This window comes from Aspergillus glaucus (genome assembly GCF_001890805.1).
Source record: "Aspergillus glaucus CBS 516.65 unplaced genomic scaffold ASPGLscaffold_6, whole genome shotgun sequence".
Lineage (NCBI taxonomy): Eukaryota > Fungi > Ascomycota > Eurotiomycetes > Eurotiales > Aspergillaceae > Aspergillus > Aspergillus glaucus.
The window spans coordinates 593,557-618,809 of NW_019170458.1; the positions used below are offsets into that span (position 1 = coordinate 593,557).

Sequence of the window (25,253 nt, forward strand, 5' to 3'; positions counted from 1 at the left end):
CTGTGGGGGATTTTCCAGCCGATCCGGTTACTAATGGAGTGCGTTTGAGTTTGAGAAACTCTCCTCCTTTCGCTTTTCGACTTTCGCTTTATTTCACATACATTCTTTCCCGTCATATTTACCTCCCCCAGAATGGGCCTGTCTCATTCGGGAAGCCATCATCGACGGCGCAGCTCGATGCTGACCGGCGCCACGGGTCCTTCGCAGCTTCCGACCGAGCAAAGGGAGGAGTCTCCCCGGATCGTTAGTGATGGTGCCGGTCATAAGCGGGAAGAACAGAAGCCGTTAAATGGGGAGGATGCGGAAGCTTCCGATCTCTCTTCCATTGCGGAGAGCATGGAGATGGATTACATGAGCACTGATGACGACCTTCACGATGACGAGGAAACGGGTCTTACGGCAAAACAGAGACGTCAACAGCGACGCCGGCGACGACGCCAACGGAGGCAATTGGACGCCCGTATCGCGGATGTCAAGGCTTCCCGTAAAGATGTGTTCAGTCTGGGTCTGGCCGAGAGGAGCGTTCTCCAGAGATTACTCGTCAACGGCGTCTTGATTCTTTCGTGGTATTTTTTCTCTCTGTCTATTTCCATTGTGAGTTTTCTTCACCCTCTCCCCAGTCTACGGGTTGCTAATCATTTGCATGTGACAGTACAACAAATGGATGTTTTCGCAGGACGACATCGTATTCCCCTTTCCTCTCTTCACCACCAGCTTGCACATGGCCGTCCAGTTCACATTCTCTGGCCTGATCCTCTGGGCAATTCCTTCGCTCCGCCCAAAGAATCCATCCGTATCCGCGGCGTCCGGCTCGTCACCTACACGGGATCCTGGGCCATCCGAGAAAAGGCCACTGATCACGAGGTTCTTCTACCTGACTCGCCTGGTCCCTTGCGGTACGGCGACATCGTTGGATATCGGATTGGGCAACATGTCCCTCAAATACATCTCGCTCACCTTCTTGACCATGTGCAAATCCTCCGCCCTTGCCTTCGTTCTGCTCTTCGCTTTTATCTTTCGCCTCGAAACCCTTTCTGTCAAATTGGTTATCATAATCGCTGCCATGACTGTCGGTGTAGTCATGATGGTGGCCGGTGAAACCGCATTCAATGCGGTAGGTTTTGCCTTGGTGATTGCATCAGCCTTCTTCTCGGGCTTCCGCTGGGGCCTTACCCAGATTCTTTTACTCCGTCACCCGGCCACGTCTAATCCCTTTTCGACCCTCTTTTTCTTGACGCCCGTTATGTTTATTTCCTTGATCATAATTTCTCTTGCCGTGGAACGTCCTGCTGAGATCGTAAACGGCTTTCAGGCGCTTGCCGCCGCCCACGGGACGGGGTTCGGGCTTGTGCTCTTGATTTTTCCCGGTGTACTCGCTTTCTGTATGATTTCCTCGGAGTTTGCTCTGCTGAAGCGCTCATCTGTGGTCACATTAAGCATTTGCGGAATCTTCAAGGAAGTGATCACCATCAGCGCAGCGGGCGTGGTGTTCCACGACCAGCTCACCGCCGTCAACCTCACGGGTCTGGTGGTCACGATTGGCAGTATTGCCACCTACAACTATATGAAGATTTCCAAGATGCGGCAAGAGGCCTTATCAAGCATGGGAGACCGGAGCCCGACTACGGGCTCGGACACGGACTCGGAAGGTGATGCAGAATCTCCCGCCCCCAGCGGGTCCCGAGGTTACCAGCAAGTACCCAATCTAGAGACAAGAATGGCCCAGTCCAGTCCCAGAGTGAACGTCGCCGATAATGTCAATATCACTCCCGCAGATGACATGGCTATTGGCGGACCACGCTCGTACGGTGTCCGGACCAGTGGGGCCAGCAGCGCTACCCCTGGGCTCTCCATTACCACCTCGAACCTCGAACCACCACGATCAAATTCTGCCTCCCCACTCAAGTCCGCACCTCCGATCATTACATTCACGGATACAGACTTTCCCTCAATTTCGGAGCGTGGCCCAGCCCACGGAAGCCAATCTGCTTCACAATCTCCGGAGAGAAACACATTCGGACACGACCATTAACTGAACTCATTCGCTCATTCATTCTCTGGAAAATTCCCTTTTGGACATAGTCATCAATTTCTCCCGTTTCTCATCTATTCTTATGTGATATTCATTTCTCGAACGAGCTGGGGAACCACATTTTCCCAATTGTCGATTTCTCAGGCGCCTTTTCTATTCCTGTTTTCCATGCTTCTTTTTATATCTGTGATACCGATCAATGTTTCCTTGGCGGATTTGGTTTTTGTTGGCATGTTTAGAGTGATGTAAAGGAAAGCATGTCAATATAGACATTGCATGGTTTGTGCGCGGGATACTCATTCGATTGATACCACCAATGGATTTTCAGGAGACAACGCATTTTGTTTAGTTGTCTCCGACAGATGACCTTGTCCTTTTCATTTTGTCATTAATAAACCGTAACCCTATCTTTATGCAAAATTACTACTGTACACATACCACCGTAGTCCATCTGTCCAACCTACCACGGAACGACATTCATCTCATCATCCACAAACTCCCGATATGTCCCTCCATCCTCGTACCATCCGCAAAAAGCCGAACAACCACCTCAGCCCTGGTTGGCACCGGTGCAGAGAACTACCTTTCCAAAACATGGTTGACATTTGGAGGCTCGAGAATGAGCATATGTGGAAATGGTTGTGTTGCTCATTCAGTGGTTCGCAGAACAGGAAAGGTGTCTCTTTAAATTATGTACCAAATACGAGGTATAGATGGACGAAAAGGTCGAAGTTTGTCGGAAATAAGTCGACGTGACTATTCACTGATGCTGAGCCCTCACTGGGCGTCGATCATTATCATCACGAATCCGCCGTTTTCTTCTTCCCCTTCCCAGCCGACGAGCCCTTCATCATATCCATCAACGACTTCTGCCCCTTTTCAACCGCTTTCTTTTTCTTCTTCTCCTCCGTCTCTACTTTCCGATCATGCTGTTCCTGATGCTTCTCACGCATCTCCTTCCCATCATCTGCTAACTTCACCTCGAGTGAGCGGAATTCGGAGGACTCGGGATCCATCCCAATGAGAGATTCGAGAAGTGAGATCTCGTTGGCCCAGACACTGGGATCGGCGATGAGGCGAGCTGTAGGCTTTTTGGCCTTGCTCTTGGGCTTTTTGGGGGGTTTTTCGGGTTCGGAGAGGTCGGATTCAGAATCTTCGCTTGCGCAGGCTTCGTGCGCTGCGGTGGCAGAAGTGTTGGTGGTAGGTGGTTTAGAGGTATCCGATACTGGCCTGTCAATCGGGGTCTCAAGGATCATGGGCATATCCTCGAAAGTTGGCTCGTTCATGATGTTGTGGAACGCCCGAAGACCCAGAAAGCCCGTTCCGATATTTGCATGGAGATCCCGGTGGCTACCCCGTGGTGTCTTGGAATCGTTGAGATGTAGGGCGCGGAGAAACTGTAGACCAATAACCTCATCGAATTCCTTCAGAAACGCCTTGAACCCTGCGGGTGTGGCGAGGTCGTAACCGGCAGCGTGGCTATGACATGTATCAATACAGATGCCGACGCGGGAGTGATGTTCTTTGGGTATCTGAGCAATGATGTCCCGGAACTCGTTCAAGGAGCCACCTATTGTAGTTCCTTGGCCGCACATTGTTTCGAGGATGGGGGTTACAGTCGAGGTCGCGGCGAGGGCGTTGGTGAGGGCTTTCGCGAGACGAGTTAGGGCAGAAGGGAGGGTTGTCTGGCCGGCGCTGCCGGGGCTATTCAGTGTCAATAGTTGCCTTGGTCAGGGTTGTTTCTCTTGGATGTACTTACTGAAAATTGTAGAGGTTGATTCCGAGTGCCTCGCAGCGTTGGAGGTCGTCGAGGAATGAATTGTACGCCTGCTTAGCTTTGGCCTTATCCTCCTGCGCCAAGTTGACGAGGTACGAGCCGTGGGGGAGAACATGTTTAGTTGCGTTGTATTTCTGTTCCGAGCAAGACTGGCAAAATTGGTCCCTCTGATCGTCCTGCAAAGCAGGATTGTCCCACTTCCGCTGAGATTTAAGGAACAGGGCAAACGCATTTCCGCTAGAGAATGTTAGCTTCTCATAATATCAGGTGGTGAACTGAGTGACATACCCAATCTTCGTACTGTTATTCACGGCATTGAAGACACCTGAATAGACTGTGAGCCACTGATCCAGACCAGATGGAAACACTGTAACCAACCTTTCGCTGCGCTAACATGAGCGCCCACGAACATCCGCAGTCCTTGTGTCCTAGGTCGCAATGGCATGACTTCCGCTTCTTTCTCTGCTTTTGTCTTCCTTTTCTTCGTTGTCTTCGCCGTTACTACTTCCGGTTCCTCTTGTTTAACTGCGCCGTTTTTTTCAGTCTTGACGCTAATCGAAAGTTCCGACTCCTCTTCAACTTCTGCTTCCACCATTTTTCGCGAAGCCTGTGAACGTCTTATTCGTCTAATGTCAGCAACGCTCTACAGAGATGGCCCTGGTTCTCTCTTACTTCGATTTGGGTTCAATCACGTCCCCGTTAACCTGAGACAGGCTCGAAGCTTCCGGCACGTCTGACTTTAAGCGTTTCGATCTTCTAGACGGAGAGTTTGGCTGTGGCGCTGCATCAATGTCGCGCGCACTGGCGTCCCGTTTCGAGGTCTTCGGCGAAGGCAATGGAGATTCGCGGATGGCACTGGACGCACTTTTGCGAGTCGACATTGCGGATATGTGGCTCTTCTTCACCAGGGGACGGACAGGCAATGAATCAGACAACGAATAAGTGGCAATTCCTCAATCTTTTCGCCTTCACGCAAGAGGTAAAACAGCAACATCTGAGACTCGGTTGCCATCGGCCAAAAGGGGGGGCAGTAAGATACCGCCCCATACACCGCTTACGTATATAAGTCACGTGAGTATCTCCAGGGCAACAGCGGGCAGCTGTTTATCGATAAACCCACCGCCGACTTCTTGTTTTTTTCCATCGACAACCACCACGCCCCACGACGATTTACACGACAATTTGCACGACAACCCGGCTAGACGACAAACGGAATATTATATTAATCGACGTCCGTTAGTTATCGAGAGAACAGCGGCCCATCACTATAAACGACAGTGTCGCCAACATGGCGGCCCAAGAAGACCTCGTCGACTTCGAGATCATCGAGAATCAGAAGGAGAACATCCAGTCACTCCCCGGAGGACGGTCTGCACGAGAATTAGCCCGCATTTTCTCGCCGAGAGATACGACTGATAAGCTGGCAACCCCATCACCCAATGACACAAGGACCGTGAACGATGCAATCAGGCAGGAATTCGAATCGGAGTTGCAGGCGATTAACGAATCCGACGACCCGCTCGATGTTTACGATAGATATGTGAAATGGGTGCTTAACGCCTACCCCTCGACTCAAGCGACACAGGAATCAGGACTGCTTCCTCTCCTAGAGCGTGCCGTCAGGGCTTTCCTCTCCTCGAACCACTACAAGAACGACTCCCGGTATGTGCGGTTATGGCTTCACTATATCAGATTGTTCTCGGACTCGCCGCGCGAAACGTTTGCTTTCCTTTCCCGTCACCATATCGGTGAAGAACTCGCCCTGTTTTACGAAGAATTTGCCGCTTGGCTAGAGAGTGCGGGGCGTTGGGCACAAGCCGAGGAGGTATACCATCTTGGAATTGACCGGGAGGCACGGCCAGTCGAGCGACTGATCCGGAAATTCAGCGAGTTCCAGCAGCGATATGAGCAACAGCCTCAAGACGGACCAACCTCGCCCGCATTGCCCAAGGCACGACCAGCACTAGCTGCCAAGGCAAACCCGTTTGCGTCTTCGAGCGCCGCACCAGAAGAGCAACCTCAGCAACCAGCCGCACCAACGGCCGGAGCCAAGAAATCGAAGTCCGGCAAGCCGAAGATGGCCATCTTTTCCGATGCGAGCGACGCCGCCCCGGCAAGCCAGCCTGCTCTCAGTGGTGGACCAACAAAGGGATGGGATAGTATTGGGTCGTTGCATGATCGAAAGAAGGAAAACGCCGTGGAGGCAAAGCCATGGGCTGGAGAAACTTTGAAGGCAGGAAAGAAGGCAGCGCCAAAAGAGAAAATGTCGATTTTCAGGGATGAGGTAAGTACAGTTCGGTTTTGGACCCCAGTTTCTGAATTCCGCATATTTACGATCACAGGACTAATTGGTGGCATAAACCGGTATCGGGTTACGATTTAATGTATTCAGTCAAATGCAAAACAGCAAGTCAAAGAACCAATGCAATCCAAGCATGTTCCAGAGCACCGAGTAAGCGAAGCGGTAAATCCACGTACTGGTAGACGTGAACGCGTCTTCGTCAATCTTGAAGCAGTATACCCTGATTACAAGAATCCGAACCATGAGATCAGTTTCGAGGAACTGAGGGCTATGAGCCGGGGATGGACGAACAAAAATTGGCGCTCACAGAAACACCCTCTGAAGCAGATATCAGGAAATGCTGAGCCTTCGACGGAGAAGCTTGTAGGAAGGGGCCCCGAGAAGGAACTACCAGATCAATTCAACCAGAAACTGGCCCTCAACGACTCACAGCCTGATCAAGATGAGAACCGTGACAGCAAAGCTGGAAAATCGCGCAAACCCAAGGTTCGCGAAGTCCAGGGAGAAACACAGACCAGTAAGAACAGCCAGTGGCGCTCGTCTGATATTCTATGCTTGTTGGGACTGACATGGTGCTAGTCAAAATGAATTTTGATTCCCCGACGAAACCAAAGAAAGTAAGGCGCAAGAGCACTGCTGAGCCGACCATGACTATCCACACTCGCGCTGCTACGGACGAGATATACAGTATCTTCAATCAGCCATTGAGAGCAGAGACTGAGCCCGCGGACAGCAGTGACTTCGACGATGACGACGACGGCTATACGAGTGCCGGCGAGAGCACAGTCACTGGACGGATATCTGCTGCCTCCAGCGATTTTGACGATGATGACACGACATTCCACAAGTCCTTTGACAACGGTGATGAGGAAGGGTTTGATGACACTCGGGCTGAAAGTGTTGTGGATGGTGAATGGACGGAATTCACCGGCAGTCGACACGTCTCCGAGCCTTCAATAACGGACTCGCAGGCTTTCCAGCCAGAGCACCCTGAATATACCGATGGTGAAGAAACAGATACTGCTTTACGGTCAAGATTTGTACCGCAAATGCCCGAAGACTACAATCCGCCATGCGGCCCCTACCGTGACCCGGAAATTATGGCTCAGAATCGCTTGCCCTTCATGACGCCCATTGTCGAACAGACAGAATGCTCGTTTCCCTCCATGAGGACCGCCAGGAACCTCTACACTGCGAAGACTCCGTCGAAGCCGATGCCCGGTATCGCTGCAAGCCCTGGCACACCCGAGATGGAAGACCTTCTGGGTCTCTCGCCTGAAGGGGACAAATTCGCCAGTATTCCGGAGGATGTGACGCTCAGTCCGTCGGCAATGAAGTCACGCTCGAGTCCGCTGATGCCGTTTCTGAAGAGTAGTCCGGCACGAAAGCAGAGACCTGTTATTGAGGATGCTCAGTGTAATCCGACCGATAAGGGAATCCGGAAGGTCGTTCTCGAATCTTTGAGCCCGCCAATTTCATCGTACACCGGCTATCAGACTCACCCAGAGGAGGAAAGTCACTACGCCCCTGGAATCCAGAAGTATATCAAGAACCCCAGCAAGCGACCGAAGAGCGGTGATGAAGCGTCATTCAGTGCCCCGATGCTTGAATTCGAGAAAGCAGAACGGGGTTACATCATCAGACGAGAACTCGGAGCCGGTGCTTATGCTCCCGTATACCTCGCGGAAAGCGTCGACAGCTTCGATACTGATTCCGAAATGGACAGCAGTCGAGATTCCCAATCCACTCACGGCAGAAAGACGGCGGATCGTTACGGTTTCGAGGCGATTAAAATGGAACTTGGACCCCCTAATCCGTGGGAGTTCTACATGATCCGGGCCGCTCACGAACGTCTTCAGAAATCGCCTGGATGCTCCCGGGCCGCCGATAGTATTATTCGCGCACATGAGCTGCACGTTTTCGAGAAGGAGAGTTTCCTTGTAGAGGACTACCGCGGACAAGGTACCTTGTTGGACCTTATTAACATCATCCGCAACGAACCTACTCTGGTCCATAACAACGGAGAAGGTGGTCTAGACGAATGTCTAGCCATGTTCTTTACCGTGGAGCTCTTCCGAACCATCGAAGCATTGCACGCGAACGGCGTCCTTCACGGCGACATCAAACCCGACAACTGCCTGGTCCGCTTCGACGACCCATCCTCACACCCAGCAGACAGTACACCTTCTCTCCTCGATCTTGATGACGAAAACACTGACCCGCGCGAAATCCACTACTCTCCGCACGGTAAATACGGCTGGCGCGACAAGGGCCTCAGTCTCATCGACTTCGGCCGCAGCATCGACATGCGCGCCTTCCAACCTTCAGTTCAATTCATCGCCGACTGGGAACCAAGCAGCCACGAGTGCAACGAAATCCGTGAGATGAGACCCTGGACGCACCAGATTGATCTGTACGGTGTCGCTGGTACGGTGCACGTGATGCTCTTCGGGAAATACATCGAGTCTGTCCCCGTCCGGCGTAGCGGGCCCGAAGGCGAAAACTCGAACCCTCAAGCAATGGCGAGGACGTACCGTATCCGGGAAACGCTGAAGCGATACTGGGAGCGGGAGATTTGGAGTGAAGTGTTTGATTTACTGTTGAACCCTGGTGCGCCAAAGTGGACATCTATCGGTCAAGACGAGAATGAGGATCGGCCGCCGCATTTGGCTATTCTTGGAGCAATGCGGGCTGTTCGGGAGAAGATGGAGAGTTGGCTTCTGGTCAATGCGGAGAAGAAGGGTTTGTCGTTGCAGATCCGGAAGTTGGAGGCTGTTTTTGCGGAAAAGAGAAGGAAGTTGGAGAGGGTTTGCTTTTAATCCTCTAGTCTTTGTTCATCTTTATTTGTTATGGTTGATTTTATGATGATTTACGATGACTGCTTTATCTTGCCCTATGTTACTATACCCACTGTTTCTGTATCTGTTGTCTTTATTATCTATCGAGTTTGAATCATGTCAATAGGCATATAAGTAATATACGTTCCACCTTGTTATCATATTCAGATACTACCGGTTCGCTGTAGACTCAGTTGAAGATGCTAAAGAGTCGCTCTATTCGCCTCCCAAAGCGGCAATATGCCGTTATCAGATGCCGCTAAACCGCTTTGGGACAGCCTCATAAATTTTTTGCTGCTGGCCAAAACACCGCAACCTCCAGACAACAACCAGTGCTAATTTCCAGCACGCATTGTTTCAATTGAGAAGATAGAAAATAATCCATATTTTCTAATTTTCTGACATACAATGGCGCCCGACAACAAGAAGCGGCGGCGCGAGCCATACACTGTCGACACCAAACTGGTCGAAATCTATGAAGACCTTGCCAACGAGAAAGACGAGATCAGACTGAGAGCCGCGCAGGCGCTGGTCTCGCAGTTTACTCCTGACAAGAATCCGAGCGATGAGCAGATCAAGAGAGCTTTGCAGAGGCTGTTCCGCGGTCTCTGTAGTAGCCGCAAGGCTGCTAGAATCGGTTTCTCTATTGCGTTGACTGAGATTCTGACGCAGGTGTTTGCGACTCCGAGGGAGGCGTCGGAGATTGATGTTCGCAAGGTTATGGGTATTTTGGAGTCACAGTCGGATGCTTCTGGTAGTGACTCGGGGCAGGTATGTTGAACTGTGCTTGATCTATGTGGCGTAAAGCTAACACGTTTCGCAGGAACAAAGAGATCACTTCTTTGGACGGTTGTTTGGATCAGAAGCTATCATCAAGTCTTCGATCCTGTTTAAGCCCAGTGTTCCCTTTTCGGAGTGGACTAAGCTCCTAGACCTGGTCTTCGATCTGGCCAAGAGAAAGCCATGGATCAGGGAAGAATGCGGCTGGATTATCTACCGCTGCATCTACGACCTCTCTTCGCAAAAAGTCGATTCTAAGTACGTTGAGGCGGCTTTGGAGCGTCTGTCGAGCTTTGACCTGGTCCGCACGCCTGAAGGAGTTGCCATCTGGTTGGCCGCCAAGGACCTGTTCCCCAAGGCGAACTTCCCCAGTAAAGCGTGGAAGCACGATGATCCGCTGGACGCACGGGAGAGGAACCAGCTGGCCAAGGTCCTGAAGGAATCGTCGGTCGAGACGGAAGAAAGCCAAGAGAACAAGCCCAAGTCTTCTGGGGTGTGGAACTCCAAGCTTCATTTCGCATGGGATGCCGTTATCAACAGGATCCCGGCTGTGAAAGAGACCAAGTCTAAGAAGGAATCGTCTCGCTTGAGCTTCGTTGACTTCTGGACGGATGCTGTCGACAGTAAGTGCCCTGGCCTCGCAAAATAACTAGATTCTAACGTGAATAGATGGGTTGTTCGCCTCTTCTTCATCCGAGGAGCGCAAATACTGGGGCTTCCTGCTCTTCGTCAAAGTGCTCAATGAGAGTCCCCTGCAGCAGGCTTCTCTCGTATTCACGAAGAACCTGGTCAGATGTCTGATGAACCAGCTCGCCGTCGAAGACAGATATCTGCACCGCATGGCCACCAAATCCGCCAAGACTATCCAAACCCGTGTATCCAAGGAGCCCGCATTCGCCGCGGCCGCCATCAAGGGCTTGATGGGCTCAGCCGGCTCCGTCAACTTCGACCAAGTCACCAAGAGCAAGACCGTGGAGAAAATCGCCGTTGAAGCTAACCCCGACGCACTCAAGGAGATTGTGCCGTTGCTGGAGAAACTCGTTAGCCACCCTGGCACCAATGACAGCAAGGCCGCCGCATCGAGCCGCCAATCCCTGGCCAACCTGCTTGTGTCGATTGTCCGGTCACGAGCCTCGAGCCAAGATGCCGATGAGGGACTCCAAGATGTCCTAGAGCATATCCTCACCACCTTCGTGCGATCCGCCTACTTCACACCCAAGGAAAAAGAAGGCCCGCAACCACCCATGGCACCCCAGACCCAGGAAATGTTCCGCAACAGAATCAACTCCTGCCTGAACAGCCTGATCGCCTCTCAGAAATACGCAGCCACCCTGCCGTACACTGTTGTCCGCAAGATCCGCGACGCAGCCAAGTCCGAGGAATACGGAAAGTCCATCATCAACATCGACGGCGCCCTCAGCGACTCCGTCAAGTCCGCTTTCAAAGCCTTGAAGAAACTCTCTAGCTCGGATGAAAACGCCGCCGCTGACGCCTTCAAACTCCTCTACTCAATGACCCTCCTCCAAGTCTACAACGGCGACGCAGATGCAGTCTCTATGTTGGACGAACTCGAGTTCTGCTACACTAAGTTCTTGGGCGATAAGAAGTCGAAGAAGAAGGGCGAGGAGGACGAGACTTCTGATGCGTCGGATACGTTGGTTGAGATTCTGCTGAGCTTTGCGTCGAAGCAGTCGCAGTTGTTCCGCCGTATTAGTGAGCAGGTCTTTGGTGCTTTTGCGGATAAAATTACTGCTACTGGGTTGGAGTCTTTGATTTCTATCCTGGAGGCTAGTGAGAACCTTGCTGGTCAGCAGGAGATGTTCGAGAAGGAGGATGACGAAGGAGACGAAGAGATGATGGACGTCGATGATGATGACGATGATGAAGAGGACAGCGACGTCGAGGTCGTCGATGCAGAGGGTGGAGATGACGACAATGACGATGACGAGGACGAAGAAGATGAGTCCGACGACAACAACGACGAACCCGACAACGAAGAAGCCGAATTCCAAGCCAAGCTCACGGCAGCCCTAGGCCCGCACGCAGCAAACAAACCAGACGAGGAATCCGACGACGAAGCCGACATGAATGATGACGACATGGAAGCTGTCGACGAGCAACTCGTCAAGGTCTTCAAAGCGCGCCGCGACGCCCTCGAACAGAAGAAAGACAAGAAGGACGCGAAAGGAAACATGGTTAACTTCAAGAACCGCGTCCTCGATCTTGTTGAGATCTACGTTAAGAAGTGCCACTCGAGCATCCTTGCTCTTGATCTCCTCTTGCCACTCCTCCGCCTCACCCGGAAGACCAACACTAAGCAGATCGCTAACAAGGCTACGACTGTGCTCCGCGAGTACTCGAAGTCGTGTAAGGGATCTGCTGTCCCGGCGATCGCTGAAGACTCAACTGAATCTGCCTGGGCATTGTTGAAAGACTTGCATCGCGAGGCTGGTCACAGTGGACCGCAGGCGCACGCGACGGCTTGTAGCCAGGCGAGTTTGCTGGTTGTCAAGGTGCTTGTGGCGCATGATAAGAAGGCGATTGAGGATGTTGTGGATGTCTACGCGGCGACGAGGAAGCAGCAAATGCTTAGCAATAAGTGTCATGTGCAGCCGTCGTTCTTTACGGATTGGAATAACTGGTGTGTGTCTGCGAGGAGCCAGATCAAGAATTAGTGCGCTTTGTTGATTGTTATGGGTATCGATTTGTATACGTGTTTATGTACACTAGCACATGCTCCTTTATTTATACAGTGGTACAGAATAGGATATGAATAGGTTAAAATCCTTTGATATACCGATGCTGATTCGTCTCCTCCAATACGTCGAACCTCATCCCAACCTCGATAGCACCTTCATTCCTCGGCGCAGCAAGCATTCCAAAACACGGCTTGAACTTGATGCCCTCGTCAACGCGCCGGTAGCTCACAAGCGTATCCCAGGGCTGCTTCGAGTGCTTCTCCGCCGTCTCGGGGTTCACATTCGGTACCTGGCACCGTGCACACCGCGCCACGATATCAAGATCAAGCGCGGGCGATGACGGGACAAACGAGTCACCGCTCTCTGCCAGACTACCACTGCTACCATCAAACCGAACAGTCTTCCACGAATCCTCAGTCCAAGGCGCATTCCCCTTAATCACGATGTTCGGACGAAAGTGCTCGATAGTGATAGGATCAGCACCCTTTTGGTGAAGCCGCGAGTTCAGCTCCGCAATGGAAGCCTCAGAAGCGATAAGAATGGGATGAACATCGGGAAAGTTCACACTCTGCGTGCGGCCCAGAAGTTGAGGGTCCCCGTTTCCTTGCAGAATCCGTGGCGTGGGACCCTTGTACACAAGCGCAACGTTCCGGCCCAAGAAGCGCGAGAAAGGTTCATTCACCTCGTTACCATAGACATAGCCGTCCGTGACTATATCCCACACCTTAACCTGCGAAAGCGTAGTGTGCTGCTCCAACCAATCCGTATCAGGAACTGCGGGAATACTAATTGGTTTCTCCATAGTAGCGACATCCTCATCCACACCATTAATACTCAGCAAAAGTGACCTGCCATCCTCGCTAAGACTCGTGTTAATCAGCGTCATCTCCGGGATCTGACGAATAGTCAAGAACTGCTGCGTCTCCGCATCAACGAACATCCATTGTCTGTCGAAATCAAGACCGTGCGAACGGAGTGTGCTCTTGTTCACTGTGAATCCGCGGCAGGACTTGATTGGATATACGCGCAAAGAGACGATTTCGCTGTTGCTGTTGGCATTTTGTTGCTGGCGTCGGGACCAGAGTTGTTGGAGGCGGCGGAATTGGCTGCTTTCCGGGCCAAGGATGACCATAGGGATAAGGAGGATTGGGACCACGAGGAGGAGCACGGTTAGGGCTCCTGATGGGGTGCTCAGGTACTCTAGCATATTGGTTATTTCTATCATGGTGAATTGTTGATGGCTTCAAGGCACTTTGTAGAAGTATGGAGCCAAAATTTTATATCGGCCGATTGTTTCTGCCGGGTTCCGCCGCATTCATCCGGGGAATTGCCGAAAGCGTCAAGCGAATGTATAGTGCTATTTTCTATATGATTAAGAAAAAGATGGTTAAAGAGTAAGGAGAGGATAGGGAGATTGGTGGAAATGGGGCAGATGTTGAATTTATTGTGTTGTTGCGCTGACGTTCCCTTGCTAGTCAATGCGAGCTATATATAATGAAACCATAGATTTCTATGTATCTCTAGCCTTTTCACCAAACCAGGATGTTACAAGCGCTTTGATAAAGGCAATCGCAACATTCCTCCCATATTCAATATCCTCATCATTACACGATGGAGGAACATGGAAGAAAGCAACATTGCGGTCCCGGCCTTCCTGAAACGCCTGTGCCAAACTCGTGTAGAGGATGAATTCACAAGCGTAACGACCTGCGTCCTTCGAGATGCGAAGATCCGCTCCAGGAGGCGCAAATGTCTTCCATATATCGACAAAATGGTCATCCGGCGGGCGTGGGTGTGCATGTCGTTGCACAGCCTGCTGTGATTTCGAGCCAAAAGCCGTGTCTGGTATTTCCATTGCCGGTGCATTTACTGTTGTACGAACATCCGTCGCGCAGCCGGCCCTTAGAATCGGAGGCAGCCCTAACTGTCTCCAATGCATTTCACCATCTAGGAATCCCGATCTGCCAGTGATATCCGAAAGATGATACGCATCGCGGTGTGCCTGTGTTTCCACCGAATAGCAATCCCTCGTTGCAGCTATGCCCATATGGATCACGATATCCGGTCGTCGACCACTATGATTCTTTGCATATTCGTCTAGAATGGCCGGCACTATCTCCCGGATCGTCGAGTAGGCCACGGGTATCGGAGTGGGATGGACATGGATGGAGACACGACGGGAAGTGGGGACGAGACCCTCTCGGGGCGCGGATGAGGGGACCGCCGAAGGGAGAGTAAACGACGATGGGAGAGACGAAGAGATCAAATTCGAGGCATTGGCAGCGTAGGCTTTGAACGGCTAGTTCCCTTGTTAGGTACGAGATTAGCCTCCAAGCGGAAGTGCTCTCCAGGTACAGAATATGGAACACCACTTACACCAAAACCTGTCACCAGGACTGACACCTCCGCCTCAGTAGGCAGGGTAGTTTGCTCGATTCCCCGGATCTGCGATAGTCCGAGGCCAGGGTCTCCCATGATGGCGATCTTACTCCGGGATAATAGTACTCAACGGATAAGCTGGATACGAGTACAGAGTAGACTATAGAAGATAGAGGTTTCTTTCTCTGCTTGGTAACTGAGGTTGAATAAAGCAAGGTTCGAGAGCGTCTGCAGTGGCAGCAGCGCCTTGCTCGTTGCCCAACCCCGCATGCAACAAGCACAACTGAAAGAGGAGAAAGTCGCCTGAGAGATGTCCTGATCCGGGTCTTGGCGTCACGGGGTTTTGAGCCTCACTTCACTCTCGTCATCATCATCACCAGTTTTCATAAGGTCAAACCCCAGTTACGGAAGAGTCAAGTGTGTTTCGTCAGAGTTCTGCAGCTATTCTCGGCTACCTGGATCCCGTATCTGCACGGGACAACAGACGGGAACGAAAACGAGAACGAGAACGTGGGGCCTGTCCAGTTACGCTGCATACACGGACACTCGACCGGAAAACGGATTGACAACAATCCTTTCTCGAAGAACCGATCTTCCTAAAACTGATAGTATTCGGATGGACATGTTCCGTACGGAATTCAGAACGGCAACCCCTTAAGCGACCCATCCTTTTCCCCGCGACATACCAAATTTGGACAGTTGCCTGGGCTCCACCGGTTAAGCCCGACTCCATCTAAACGACGAATCGGTTTGTCTACAAAGGGTATTCGGTGGATTGTGCATGAGAAATCGAGACGCTCAGATGCATGCTGGAATTGTATTCCGTACCACTGTCGCTATGCGATGGTATGAGACTGGCAACAGAGAAAAAAGCAAAACCAGATCTATCCAATTTGGGTTAACCCTGAATCTCTGCAATATTCAAGATTCTATGGGCACTTCTTTATACGGAGTACTCCATATAAACAAAGGAACAGAATGATGATTGTTAATGCGCCTGATACGGGTGGCAAGGCCTCTAAGCGAACAATTTCTAGAACTTCTTATTCGGGAATATGGGGTGCCTATCACTTTCCCGGAGACTTGACAATTGGCACTCCCGAATCTCAGAAGCGCCCATTTCCATGCCGACAAGGCAGCTTGACAGCTGAGGACGCAGATCTTACCCGTGTGGCCTCTTTCTGAAAAATCAAGAATACAATGAGCACAAGCTTGCACAGGAAAAACATAACTCGGAGATATGTCTGTGTGTTTCTTTCGACTGTCGATCACCGTATCCAACGTATCGAGCCAAGCGCTCCGCCTCGGTTGCCTCGATTCCACTATCCGTGTTAGGGGTTGAGAATATATAGAAAAGCAACGCTGCCCATTTCGTTATCCTTGTTTTTGTGGCAAGTGTTTTACTCTGTGTTGAAATTTGACGTTCCGGTGTTGTTACTAATAGCCGGTAGCCACCATGGCTGTGATCACTGAACTTTTCGAGAACCCCTATGTGCTACAGGGCCTAGCAGCGGCCATATTCCTTGTGTATGTCTCTCATTTCTTGAGAGATCTCTCCGATGGCCTTCCATACAAAAACATCCCCCTCGTGGGGAAGAGTCGCTGGGCGCTGTCAAACACAAAGGCCAAAGAGCGTTTTGTCAATTCGGCCAACGAACTGATCCAACAGGGCTTCGCTCAGGTAAGATCGCTCTTCTTGTCTCTGTAGGAAGTAAATGCTAATATTGAATGATCTATATAGGGAAAAAGCGCTTTCCAGGCCATGTTCTCTCATAGTCTGATGATTGTTTTACATCCCCGTCTCATGAACGAAGTCAAGAGTCACCCGCATCTCAGCTTTGACGAGGCCACTAAGAGGGTATGTATAACTCCCTGTCTAGTATCAAGCTTTTACTAATAGTTCCAGTTATTCTTTGGAGGCCAGTTCCCGGGTTTTGAGGTTTTTGAGGGACAGGACAAAGATCATATCATGCTGAACATTATCAACAAGAAAATCACCCACACCCTTGGTCAACAAACCGTTCCTCTCTCAAAAGAGACTGCCTCTTTGCTGGAGGACACGTTTTCCGAATCGGATGGTACGTCACCCTAAAGCGCTTGTTGTAAGCTTGGCTAACTGATTGTCCAGAATGGCAACCCTTTGTATTCGCAAAGGAAATCCCGCACATGGTGGCTAGACTGTCGTCGCTTGTATTCATGGGCGAGGAGATTTGCCATAACAAGGAATGGCTCGACGTATCGGTCAACTATACCATCGATTCATTTGTTGCTGCTCGCGAACTTCGACTTTGGCCCGCCGCCCTCCGCCATGTGGTGCATTGGTTTCTTCCTTCGGCCCGGAAAATGCGAAATGACATGAGGATTGCCCGTCGTATCGTCCAAGGAGAGATCGAGAAGCGCAGACTGATCCGCGAAGGCAAACTCCCAGGAAAGGGTGAAAAGACACACCCGGATGTACTGGACTGGATTGAAGAAGCTGCCGCCGGACGCCCCTTCAACGAGACTCGTGCCCAAGTTGGACTTGCTTTGGCTGCCATACACACTACGTCGAATATGTTGACCAATGTGCTGTACGACTTGACCGCTTACTCGGAGCACATCCAGCCTCTACGTGATGAGATCAAGGCGGTTCTGGAAGAAGACGGCGGCCTGAAGAAAACCAGCCTGGTTAAGATGAAGCTGCTTGACAGTGTCATGAAAGAAACTCAGCGGATGAACCCGGCAGGAATGACCTCGATTAACCGTGTTGCTATAAAGGATGTTCCGCTCTCGGACGGAACGGTTATCCCCAAGGGTGCCGGCGTGGTAGTTTCAGGCCACATCATGCGGGACGACTCAGTGTACCCTGATGCGCAGAGATACGACGGCTACCGCTTCTACAACAAGCGCCAGGAGCCCGGCCACGAGCATCGCCACCAGTTTGTAACGACAACTCCGGAACATTTCGGATTCGGGCACGGGCAGCATGCTTGTCCCGGACGGTTCTTTGCGGCCAATGAGATCAAGATCTTCCTTGTCCACTTGCTTGTGAAGTACGACTGGAAATTTGTCGAGCAACAGGGTCGACCTAAGAACATCCTTCATGGCACCGAGAACATTTGCGATCGAAACGTCAAGTTCCTTTTCAAGCCGCGACAGCCGGAGATTGACCTCGCTTTGCTTGGGGAGGGGAAAGCCGAGTGATTCTCCATCTTCTTCTTCTCCCTCAATTTCCTCGCTTCTTCTTTTTCTTCTTTTTTATTTTTTACTTTCTTTCTCACTTTTAATTCCCCCTCTGGACTGTTCCCCCTGTTTTTGCACGATGTGATGCACTACAAAATACAAACTGAAAGCAAAACCGGATTCCCACACATGGCGACGCGCCGCACAGACATTTTCAAACTCGCCGTCTAAGTACGAGAGTTGGACATGCATACAGCCGTACATACCATGAAGTGCGCGCGTATTGACTCGTGCCGGGTAGTGCCCTGTACTCTTTTATATATACTTGAACGACTTATGAAATTGAATTCAACTTGACTTAATTTGCCTCTACCGGGAGTACAGTACAACATTATAGTGACAAATTCCCTCCTAATATTGAGGGTAGTGGTGAATATATATGCACTACTATATGGAGTAGCTACAGACGCAGAGATAGTTCCATAACCACGAATCAAAGCAAGGTATACAACTCTGTTAACAATGATGCAAGCAAGAATCTAAACGATCTCCATAAGATCGTCAAATCTATACTATACTGCGAAGTAGAGTCCTCGGTACGGAGTATCTGTATGCCAATGTGCTAACGTCAAAAGAACCCGTCCATCATTCTATAATTATAACGACTATGGATAGTCTAGTCTCTCTGTTTATCACCTGCAGCTATCAAAACCCGCATCCGCTGCTAATTACAGTAACCAGCTATTCCAGGGTGCTTTCCCATTGTCCCAGCCCCCGGATATCCGCTTCTAAAGAGGAGAACCAAGACACGAAGTAGACTAACAAAGTAACTAAGGGATCGATCCACCTATATTGCAGTGGTTCCATCTGGGAATGACCATGCCACATCACATTTAATTATTATTGCTCTACGCATGTACTTTGTAGGCATGCATACCTGTCTAGGGTACGAGTAGGATGGTTTCCTAATTAGGCTAGATAGCAGGGTGTCCTGTATTATTGATACTGTAAGTTACCAACGCGTTGAAACGCGCGTGGTCGCGTTTCGCGTGGGACTAATATAGCCCGATTAGGTTTAGGATAGGTGATTTTTTCTTACGATGACGTCGTGCCCGCTTCTGGTGTTATTCGGTGCTTGATCTCTAGTTCTCTACTCTTTGTACGGAGTACAGTTACTTGTGCTCTTATGCTAAGAAAGCATTTTGATAGACCGCTGAAATCCGCAATTTAGAGCACTAAGGGCAACCAGGGCCACAGCATTGCAGCGCGAACCGCGTGAATCCATACTGACTCGTACAGCGGTGGAAATACTAGGGACATCGCATCTGCACGAAACTGGAGTTTGGCATCGCAGAGGGACGAAACACCAATTCTCATTTGCCGGAAAGAGGCAAATTAAATTGGAACGAACAGTCTTTTTCCTTCTTGTGACCGGATGGACTGAACGAACCCTCCTGTCTTGACTCCTTCCCCAGCCACCGACTTGACCGCACATTGGCAATTGGTCGTCTTTTTATTTTTATTTTTTTATTTTATTTTTTTTTTTGTGGTGGCCTGGCAATCACGATCGATTCCTGTTTCCTCCGTGACGCTGCAGATCAATCAATTTAGTTCCTGAAAAGACTTCGACGAAGGAAGTGAAATTGTGATGAGCTGCAGTGGATGGAATAGACCCTCGTGGTGGTATGGTTCGCTGTGTGAGTCAATTGCAGTAGTTATCAGTTCCATACTCTGTACATCATCAGGAATGCTCACACCGAAGTTCAATGCTCGATTCAGCTCAAGCACATGAAGAACGAGCTCTGGACCCTCCTTGCAGCTGGACGCCCAACTGGGATACCAGGAAACCCTCCACTACCAATTGACGGCCTTAACGGAGTCCTTGGGTCTGATTTGTCCAGTGTGCCAGCTCAGTAGCTCCTTTCCTGTAATAATGAACAGTATTCCGTATGTATTCTCCCGAGATCGTTGGGGCGCGGTGAGGCGGATGGATTGGGTAGTCCAACCTCCTGGTTGGTAGCCGGGATAGCAGTGTTTAGAGAAAACGAAGGGAAAACTAGTTAGGGTAGAAATCTAGAGTCAGCATTGATCAATAAGAGCAGTGGAATATTGTCAAACCTGTAATTCAGCGCCTGGAATACCGTGGTGATGCTGCACGGTGCATGCGAGATGTAGAGCTGTATGGCAGGAAGTTAGTAGTAGTAGTAGTATCCGGGAGAGCACGAGACAGACAGACAGTGAGGGAGGTTCTCTGGAATGCAGACGTCCTCGTGGTCTTTCCTTCAATTCCTTTTCTTCCTTCTTCAACTGTATCCTGAACATCTGCGATCTTAACGGTGGATCTGCCGGCGTCGCTCCGTCTGCTCCGTCGCCAGCCCGTGCTCTCAGTCTCTCTCGCTCGCCTCTTCTCTCCTCTTCCTCTTTTTTCCTTCCTCTATTCACCTATTTTTTCTCTTTTCAGACATCTTCTGTTTCCTTTGTTGGTCTGGCGTTTTTGTTTGTTTGTGTTGTTGTCTGCATGTGTGGATGAGGCATTCCTCCCTGACTTCATCTGAGGAATTCCATACAAGAGACACTCCTCTCTCCATACATACACCCCGTCAAGTACAACACACGGCGAATTCGATCGCTTTGCCTTCTCCTTTTTTCTCTTATTTATTTGCCCGACCGTTTCTCACCTGGTATTTCTTCTATTTTTCTTTTCATTTTGGCTTGTTTGTTTCCTTGTAACGACCTTACGACCTCATTCTTACCGATCTATTCACTCCCGCGCCGACACCATTGACTGGAACAGAATTCCTTTTCTCTTTTTTCGTCTTATTTTGACACTATTCTCAAGAAAAGAAAAGAAGAAAATCTTTTACAGGATATCGTGTGGAAGTTGGTTTGGTTTTTCCTTGGGAATTCTTGAACAACCTCTCGCCCATCCATCCCTCGGTCTCTTTCGCATTCCTCGATCGCCCCCCCCCTGCGCACACCCCTTCGAAAGCGACCGTTGAGACAGATCGGTTCTCGCGCGCAATGCGACTGGCATAGTGTCTTAATTTGGACCGCCATACAAACTTATCAGTCGCCATAACCACCTCGTTCTCGATCGCTCAACCCGTCCGGATAGTGGCATTTGGATATCAGTGGACGAACAATGGAGGACCGACAAGCAGGGCTGTCGCGCACGTTGCCCAAGAACTTCACCTTTCCGTCGAGCGCAGACGAGCCCAGAACCCCCAAGCGCGCCTCTTTTCATCTCGACGTCCCTCCCCCGCCACCTCGCGCGACCAGTTGTCATTCGCGCCGATTCCGCCCTCGCTCAGGGACAGACGTCACTGCGCAGGTACACTCTGATCCCATTTCATGGAACCAAAACCACTCCGATATTCCTCTCCCCTCAATTGAAATCCCTCCACAATCATCACCACCGTCCGATGCGGCCGTGGCACTGTCGAGTGCCGCTTCGGGATCCACTAGCAACGATCGCTTCTTAGCGCCTCCCCGGGGCCGCACGGCCCTGAAAACGCCCCCAGCCCAGATTCGTACGACCCCGACAGAACTCAATACCACAGGCGCATGGTCAGTATGGGATAGTCAACAAGCTTCGGGTGAGGCGATCCAACGACCCAGTTCGTCCTGCTCTCATGTTTCGGATTCCTCCATCTCCTCCGTTGAAACGTTCGCTTCCCGGCCATCGGAGGGAAGTTGCACCAGCACTGAAAGCGACCTGCAGGACCCGTTCTTCTACTTGGAGCTCCCGAAGAAGCCTGTCGCCTTGCAATCGCCTCTGTCATTACCCGAACAGAAAGTTGCGAAGCAAAGGCGGACTCGTCAGGTAGCTTCCAAGGACCGCTGGACTGTGGAGATGGATAGTCACCTCTGGAACACGTACCAATTGTACATCCAGGATCCCACCATCACCCCGTTCAAGATGACGCCCGGCAGTATTCCGCCGCTAGGCGTCACGCACCGCGTGTCCCGTGAAGCGAAGAGGACCTGGGACCGGAAAGCCTTCAAACTTAACCGAGACATCCTGAGCCAGTCGCAACGGCGTGACGATGGCAACAACACACCCACTCCCAAGGCCAACAGCGACGCAACAAGGCCCGGCTGGCCAAGGTCAGAAGCCTCCACCAGACGGAGACTCAAGCTGCTGTGCAGGCGCAGGTTCTCCATCGCGCCGCACTACCAGCGGTTGATGATGTCCAAGAGTCCTGCGCCGTTGGAAGACTCGTCTTCCCGGGAATCTTCCTGCTTTGAAGAACTCGGTCCTAGCTCTGCCGCTTTTGCGACCCGCGATTTGGGCGTTTCCCTCGTGTCCAGCTCGGTTCCCGGGCCCTTGTCGCAACTCGCGGCCGAAGATCGACCTCAGGATGCTCCTGTCGACTTCAATAACCCATTTGGCAGTCCCAAGGAGCCGGCATTAGCAACAACAGCACTAGAAGACTCCGTCGCAAAGAGAGCTCTTGGCCTCGACAGACCCGGTGCTCCGCGCCTTGGATCACCGTTCACCTACCATACATGGGGTCCGGACAACAGCTCTCCCAAACGGAAAGTCCATCGCCATAACCCGATGGGCCGACGAGAGACGATTCATGTGACGACGGGCTTCCGGTTGCGATCGCCGCCACGGATGGATCTGTTCTCGAATATAAATAACGCCCCGCAAGCCCAAGACCCGTCGCATGCAAGCGGACCCGACGCGTCCTCACATCTGGAAGAATTCGCGCGCCAGGGCAAATTGAACGATCTTGGAAACCGTCGCGTGCGGATTCGCAACCGTGGTGCGACCACCAGCTCTGTGAATCCGAGGGCACTCCATCAACTCTTCTCCCCGCCACCTTCGTCGTCGAATGATGAGACAATGCCACGGGAAAGATTTGTGTCAGGTCATCGTCGGAACCTCAGCGGCGACAGTATCAAACGCTTAGGATCGCCCTTTAAGCTGGAGGGAATACGCCATCGCCATTCCTCATCGGGCAGATTCGTTCGACATATGCCATATTCTTCATCAGATCCGTTCGGCCCTGCTCAGATACCACAGTTGAAGCCATCTCAGTTTGAGAGTATGCTTCCATACGACGCCACGGAGCCGGGCCTTTCTGATGCAGAGCGGATTCGACGGCAAATATTGAACATGCAGCATTCGCGAAGATAGTGTTTGTCTCGTAATGATTTGTCACGGCGATCTGTTACCATGGCGGTGCTGTGATATCACTATAATCTTGTTTCATCATGGTGTCGACTCTCTACCTTTCCTCACGACTTCACCTCGATTCAACCGTTTAAGCCAAAACGGTTCTAACGATTATAACGAAACCTCTACTGAATGATCTGACTCCTCATTGAGAAACGAGAAAACGATAAAAAAAATTTTTTTTGAACAAAGAAAACACGACACGAACATGACCCAAAATCCAATAAACTGCGCGATTGCTTTTGATTCCTTTGAGGAACCCAGCTGGCTGATACCCTTGGTCGCTTGAGATTCCGATTGGCATTCTTTCACTTTTCACTTTTCTTTTCTTTTTCTACTTGATCCAATACACAATTCTCTGGGTTCGGATTTTGTCGATGACCTGAGATACACGAGGTCAATCCCGGCCATCATACGCTCTTTGAGATTTCCTTATATTCTCTTTTCTTTTTCTTCATTGTCCTGACATCGAGTCGGAAATATAGACGCAACGGGGCGCACAGGACCCTAAGGGAAAAAAAAAAAAAAAAAAAAAAAAAAAAGACCATATTACTCTCTTTACCCATTTCTTTCGATTCTTTTGGCTTTTGACTTGCTTTTTTGTCGCCCACTACGATCATGCGAATGCGAATAGCATGTTTGACTCTTGATGACCGTTCCAGTTTCAGCAATTCAACATGATGCATGACGCGTGAACATATACTTGCTTGCTTGACTTGTTTGACGTGACTTGATGGGATATGAAGATGGAAACGAACTGATTGATTTATATGAATGAGGTATGAAGTGATGTTGCTACTTAGCAAATGTTGCTGTATGCAAGTGTCTCAGCAAGCGAGCGACTTTGATTCTTTACATTGCTATCATTGTCTTTGCAGCGTTAACTTGATGAAGCGCTTTGAGTGATGCTTTTCATTTGACTTTCTTTTACTGACTTTTATTTCTTTTCTATCCTGATTTGATTTGACTTGATTGCTCTGCATCATCTATTGCATTCTTTCTAAACTATCTATGTACTTGATTGAATTTACATCCAAGCTTTACTTTACTTCAACTTGAGCACCGCTCAGTTCCATAGAGAATAAAGACACATACTATCCTTATCATACAGGCATGAAAAGTAATATACAGTTAAAAGTACAAGAGCGAACGGAGAAAGTAGCCTCAGGGTACGATCAAAGAGCTGTTGACATCAGTCGAGCCGTCAGGCGTTAAACACCGCAACGTCTCCTGGTCACGTAGGATCTTCTCGATCTGCTCACCCATCCCCGAAGCATGCATAACTCGCGCTAGGGCTGTATGTATACCCAATAGGGTCCTCGACGGGAGTTCGAAATCAGCATGCTGTTTGAATTCGACTAGACGTATGCTTTGCTCGTTGGGCGGTGGGAGGTCCCGAGCTAAACCACCATTAAAGCCAGGGTAGGTTATGACTTGGTAAACGTTATATCGCCTCTATCATGAGACATACCGCGGGTTCAAAAGACAGTTTCTATGTTCGTTGATACTCTCCGGGGAAAGATGTTCCTTTATTTCAGGGAACAACGAGGACAGCGTGGACCAGGTCCGGACCAGATTCGGCTCCTTGTTGGTTGTCAGCAGGCATTCGACAAGGTCAGTAAGCAGAAAACATACTTCATGGGAAGTTCGATACGACCCCATCGCAAAGGGTATGATGTGGCATAGTTCAGTTGGAATTGTATTAGCGGGTAAGCCTTGGTTCTCCGGATAAACTTCCTGTGCTTTCGGGTCCCAGAAAGGCGTGAGCAAACAATGGTAGTCATCGCGCCCTAGGCACTCCTTCTTCAATTGTCGTTGTTGATCTCGCGACGAGGACCCTCACTGTTCTGACCTCGTCCCCTCCCAAAATTTTTTCTTTGATAGTTAGTGGGTTGATACGAGGCCGAGTCACTACTCCAGGGCTTGTGCGCGGGCATCCTTTCCAAAGATGCAATGAATATTGGAATGGACAACTTCTTCCACCTGGATGGTGATTCAGTCTATCGTCGACCAGTCTCAAGCAACCACTCTACGATAACAAAGGAAATGAGAAATAGATTAAAGATGTGGTTGATAATGACTAGCTAAATAAAGAACAGA

General features: G+C 50.4%; 8 protein-coding genes across 8 annotated transcripts; 5 read left to right on the forward strand and 3 right to left on the reverse strand.

The window, feature by feature from the left end:
• Nucleotides 1–132: 132 nt before the first annotated feature.
• On the forward strand, nt 133–2,032 carry ASPGLDRAFT_122457 (putative nucleotide-sugar transporter; the record flags this gene model as incomplete). Its single annotated transcript, XM_022540323.1, has 2 exons — nt 133–594; nt 653–2,032. 2 exons carry the CDS (start codon nt 133–135, stop codon nt 2,030–2,032), a joined length of 1,842 nt encoding a protein of 613 aa, XP_022402753.1.
• A 588-nt stretch (nt 2,033–2,620) lies between these two features.
• Nucleotides 2,621–4,694, reverse strand: ASPGLDRAFT_45071 (DNA-(apurinic or apyrimidinic site) lyase APN1). Its single transcript, XM_022546158.1, has 5 exons — nt 4,482–4,694; nt 4,188–4,426; nt 4,098–4,134; nt 3,792–4,046; nt 2,621–3,736 (listed from the first exon to the last, which is right to left on the reverse strand). Exons 1-5 carry the CDS (start codon nt 4,688–4,690, stop codon nt 2,833–2,835), a joined length of 1,644 nt encoding a protein of 547 aa, XP_022402754.1. The 5' UTR covers nt 4,691–4,694; the 3' UTR covers nt 2,621–2,832.
• Nucleotides 4,695–4,957: 263 nt separating this feature from the next.
• On the forward strand, nt 4,958–9,099 carry ASPGLDRAFT_45073 (putative checkpoint protein kinase (SldA)). The gene is made up of 3 exons (XM_022546159.1): nt 4,958–6,093; nt 6,202–6,628; nt 6,691–9,099. The coding sequence occupies exons 1-3, from the start codon at nt 5,098–5,100 to the stop codon at nt 8,928–8,930; spliced, it is 3,663 nt and encodes a 1,220-aa protein (XP_022402755.1). The 5' UTR covers nt 4,958–5,097; the 3' UTR covers nt 8,931–9,099.
• Nucleotides 9,100–9,356: 257 nt separating this feature from the next.
• Nucleotides 9,357–12,403, forward strand: ASPGLDRAFT_122386 (DNA-directed DNA polymerase POL5; the record flags this gene model as incomplete). Its single annotated transcript, XM_022540317.1, has 3 exons — nt 9,357–9,719; nt 9,772–10,351; nt 10,398–12,403. The coding sequence occupies 3 exons, from the start codon at nt 9,357–9,359 to the stop codon at nt 12,401–12,403; spliced, it is 2,949 nt and encodes a 982-aa protein (XP_022402756.1).
• Nucleotides 12,404–12,454: 51 nt separating this feature from the next.
• ASPGLDRAFT_1312687 (MOSC domain-containing protein) lies at nt 12,455–13,774 on the reverse strand. Its single transcript, XM_022541026.1, has 2 exons — nt 13,680–13,774; nt 12,455–13,627 (listed from the first exon to the last, which is right to left on the reverse strand). Exon 2 carries the CDS (start codon nt 13,557–13,559, stop codon nt 12,507–12,509), a length of 1,053 nt encoding a protein of 350 aa, XP_022402757.1. The 5' UTR covers nt 13,560–13,627; nt 13,680–13,774; the 3' UTR covers nt 12,455–12,506.
• On the reverse strand, nt 13,748–15,190 carry ASPGLDRAFT_45075 (putative pyroglutamyl peptidase type I). The gene is made up of 2 exons (XM_022546160.1): nt 14,804–15,190; nt 13,748–14,726 (listed from the first exon to the last, which is right to left on the reverse strand). Exons 1-2 carry the CDS (start codon nt 14,900–14,902, stop codon nt 13,938–13,940), a joined length of 888 nt encoding a protein of 295 aa, XP_022402758.1. The 5' UTR covers nt 14,903–15,190; the 3' UTR covers nt 13,748–13,937.
• Nucleotides 15,191–16,262: 1,072 nt separating this feature from the next.
• Nucleotides 16,263–17,989, forward strand: ASPGLDRAFT_122144 (cytochrome P450; the record flags this gene model as incomplete). Its single annotated transcript, XM_022540295.1, has 4 exons — nt 16,263–16,487; nt 16,548–16,664; nt 16,713–16,884; nt 16,935–17,989. The coding sequence occupies 4 exons, from the start codon at nt 16,263–16,265 to the stop codon at nt 17,987–17,989; spliced, it is 1,569 nt and encodes a 522-aa protein (XP_022402759.1).
• Nucleotides 17,990–20,904: 2,915 nt separating this feature from the next.
• ASPGLDRAFT_1313586 (uncharacterized protein) lies at nt 20,905–23,371 on the forward strand. Its single transcript, XM_022541033.1, has 2 exons — nt 20,905–23,089; nt 23,143–23,371. Exons 1-2 carry the CDS (start codon nt 21,111–21,113, stop codon nt 23,177–23,179), a joined length of 2,016 nt encoding a protein of 671 aa, XP_022402760.1. The 5' UTR covers nt 20,905–21,110; the 3' UTR covers nt 23,180–23,371.
• The last annotated feature ends 1,882 nt before the right edge of the window (nt 23,372–25,253 follow it).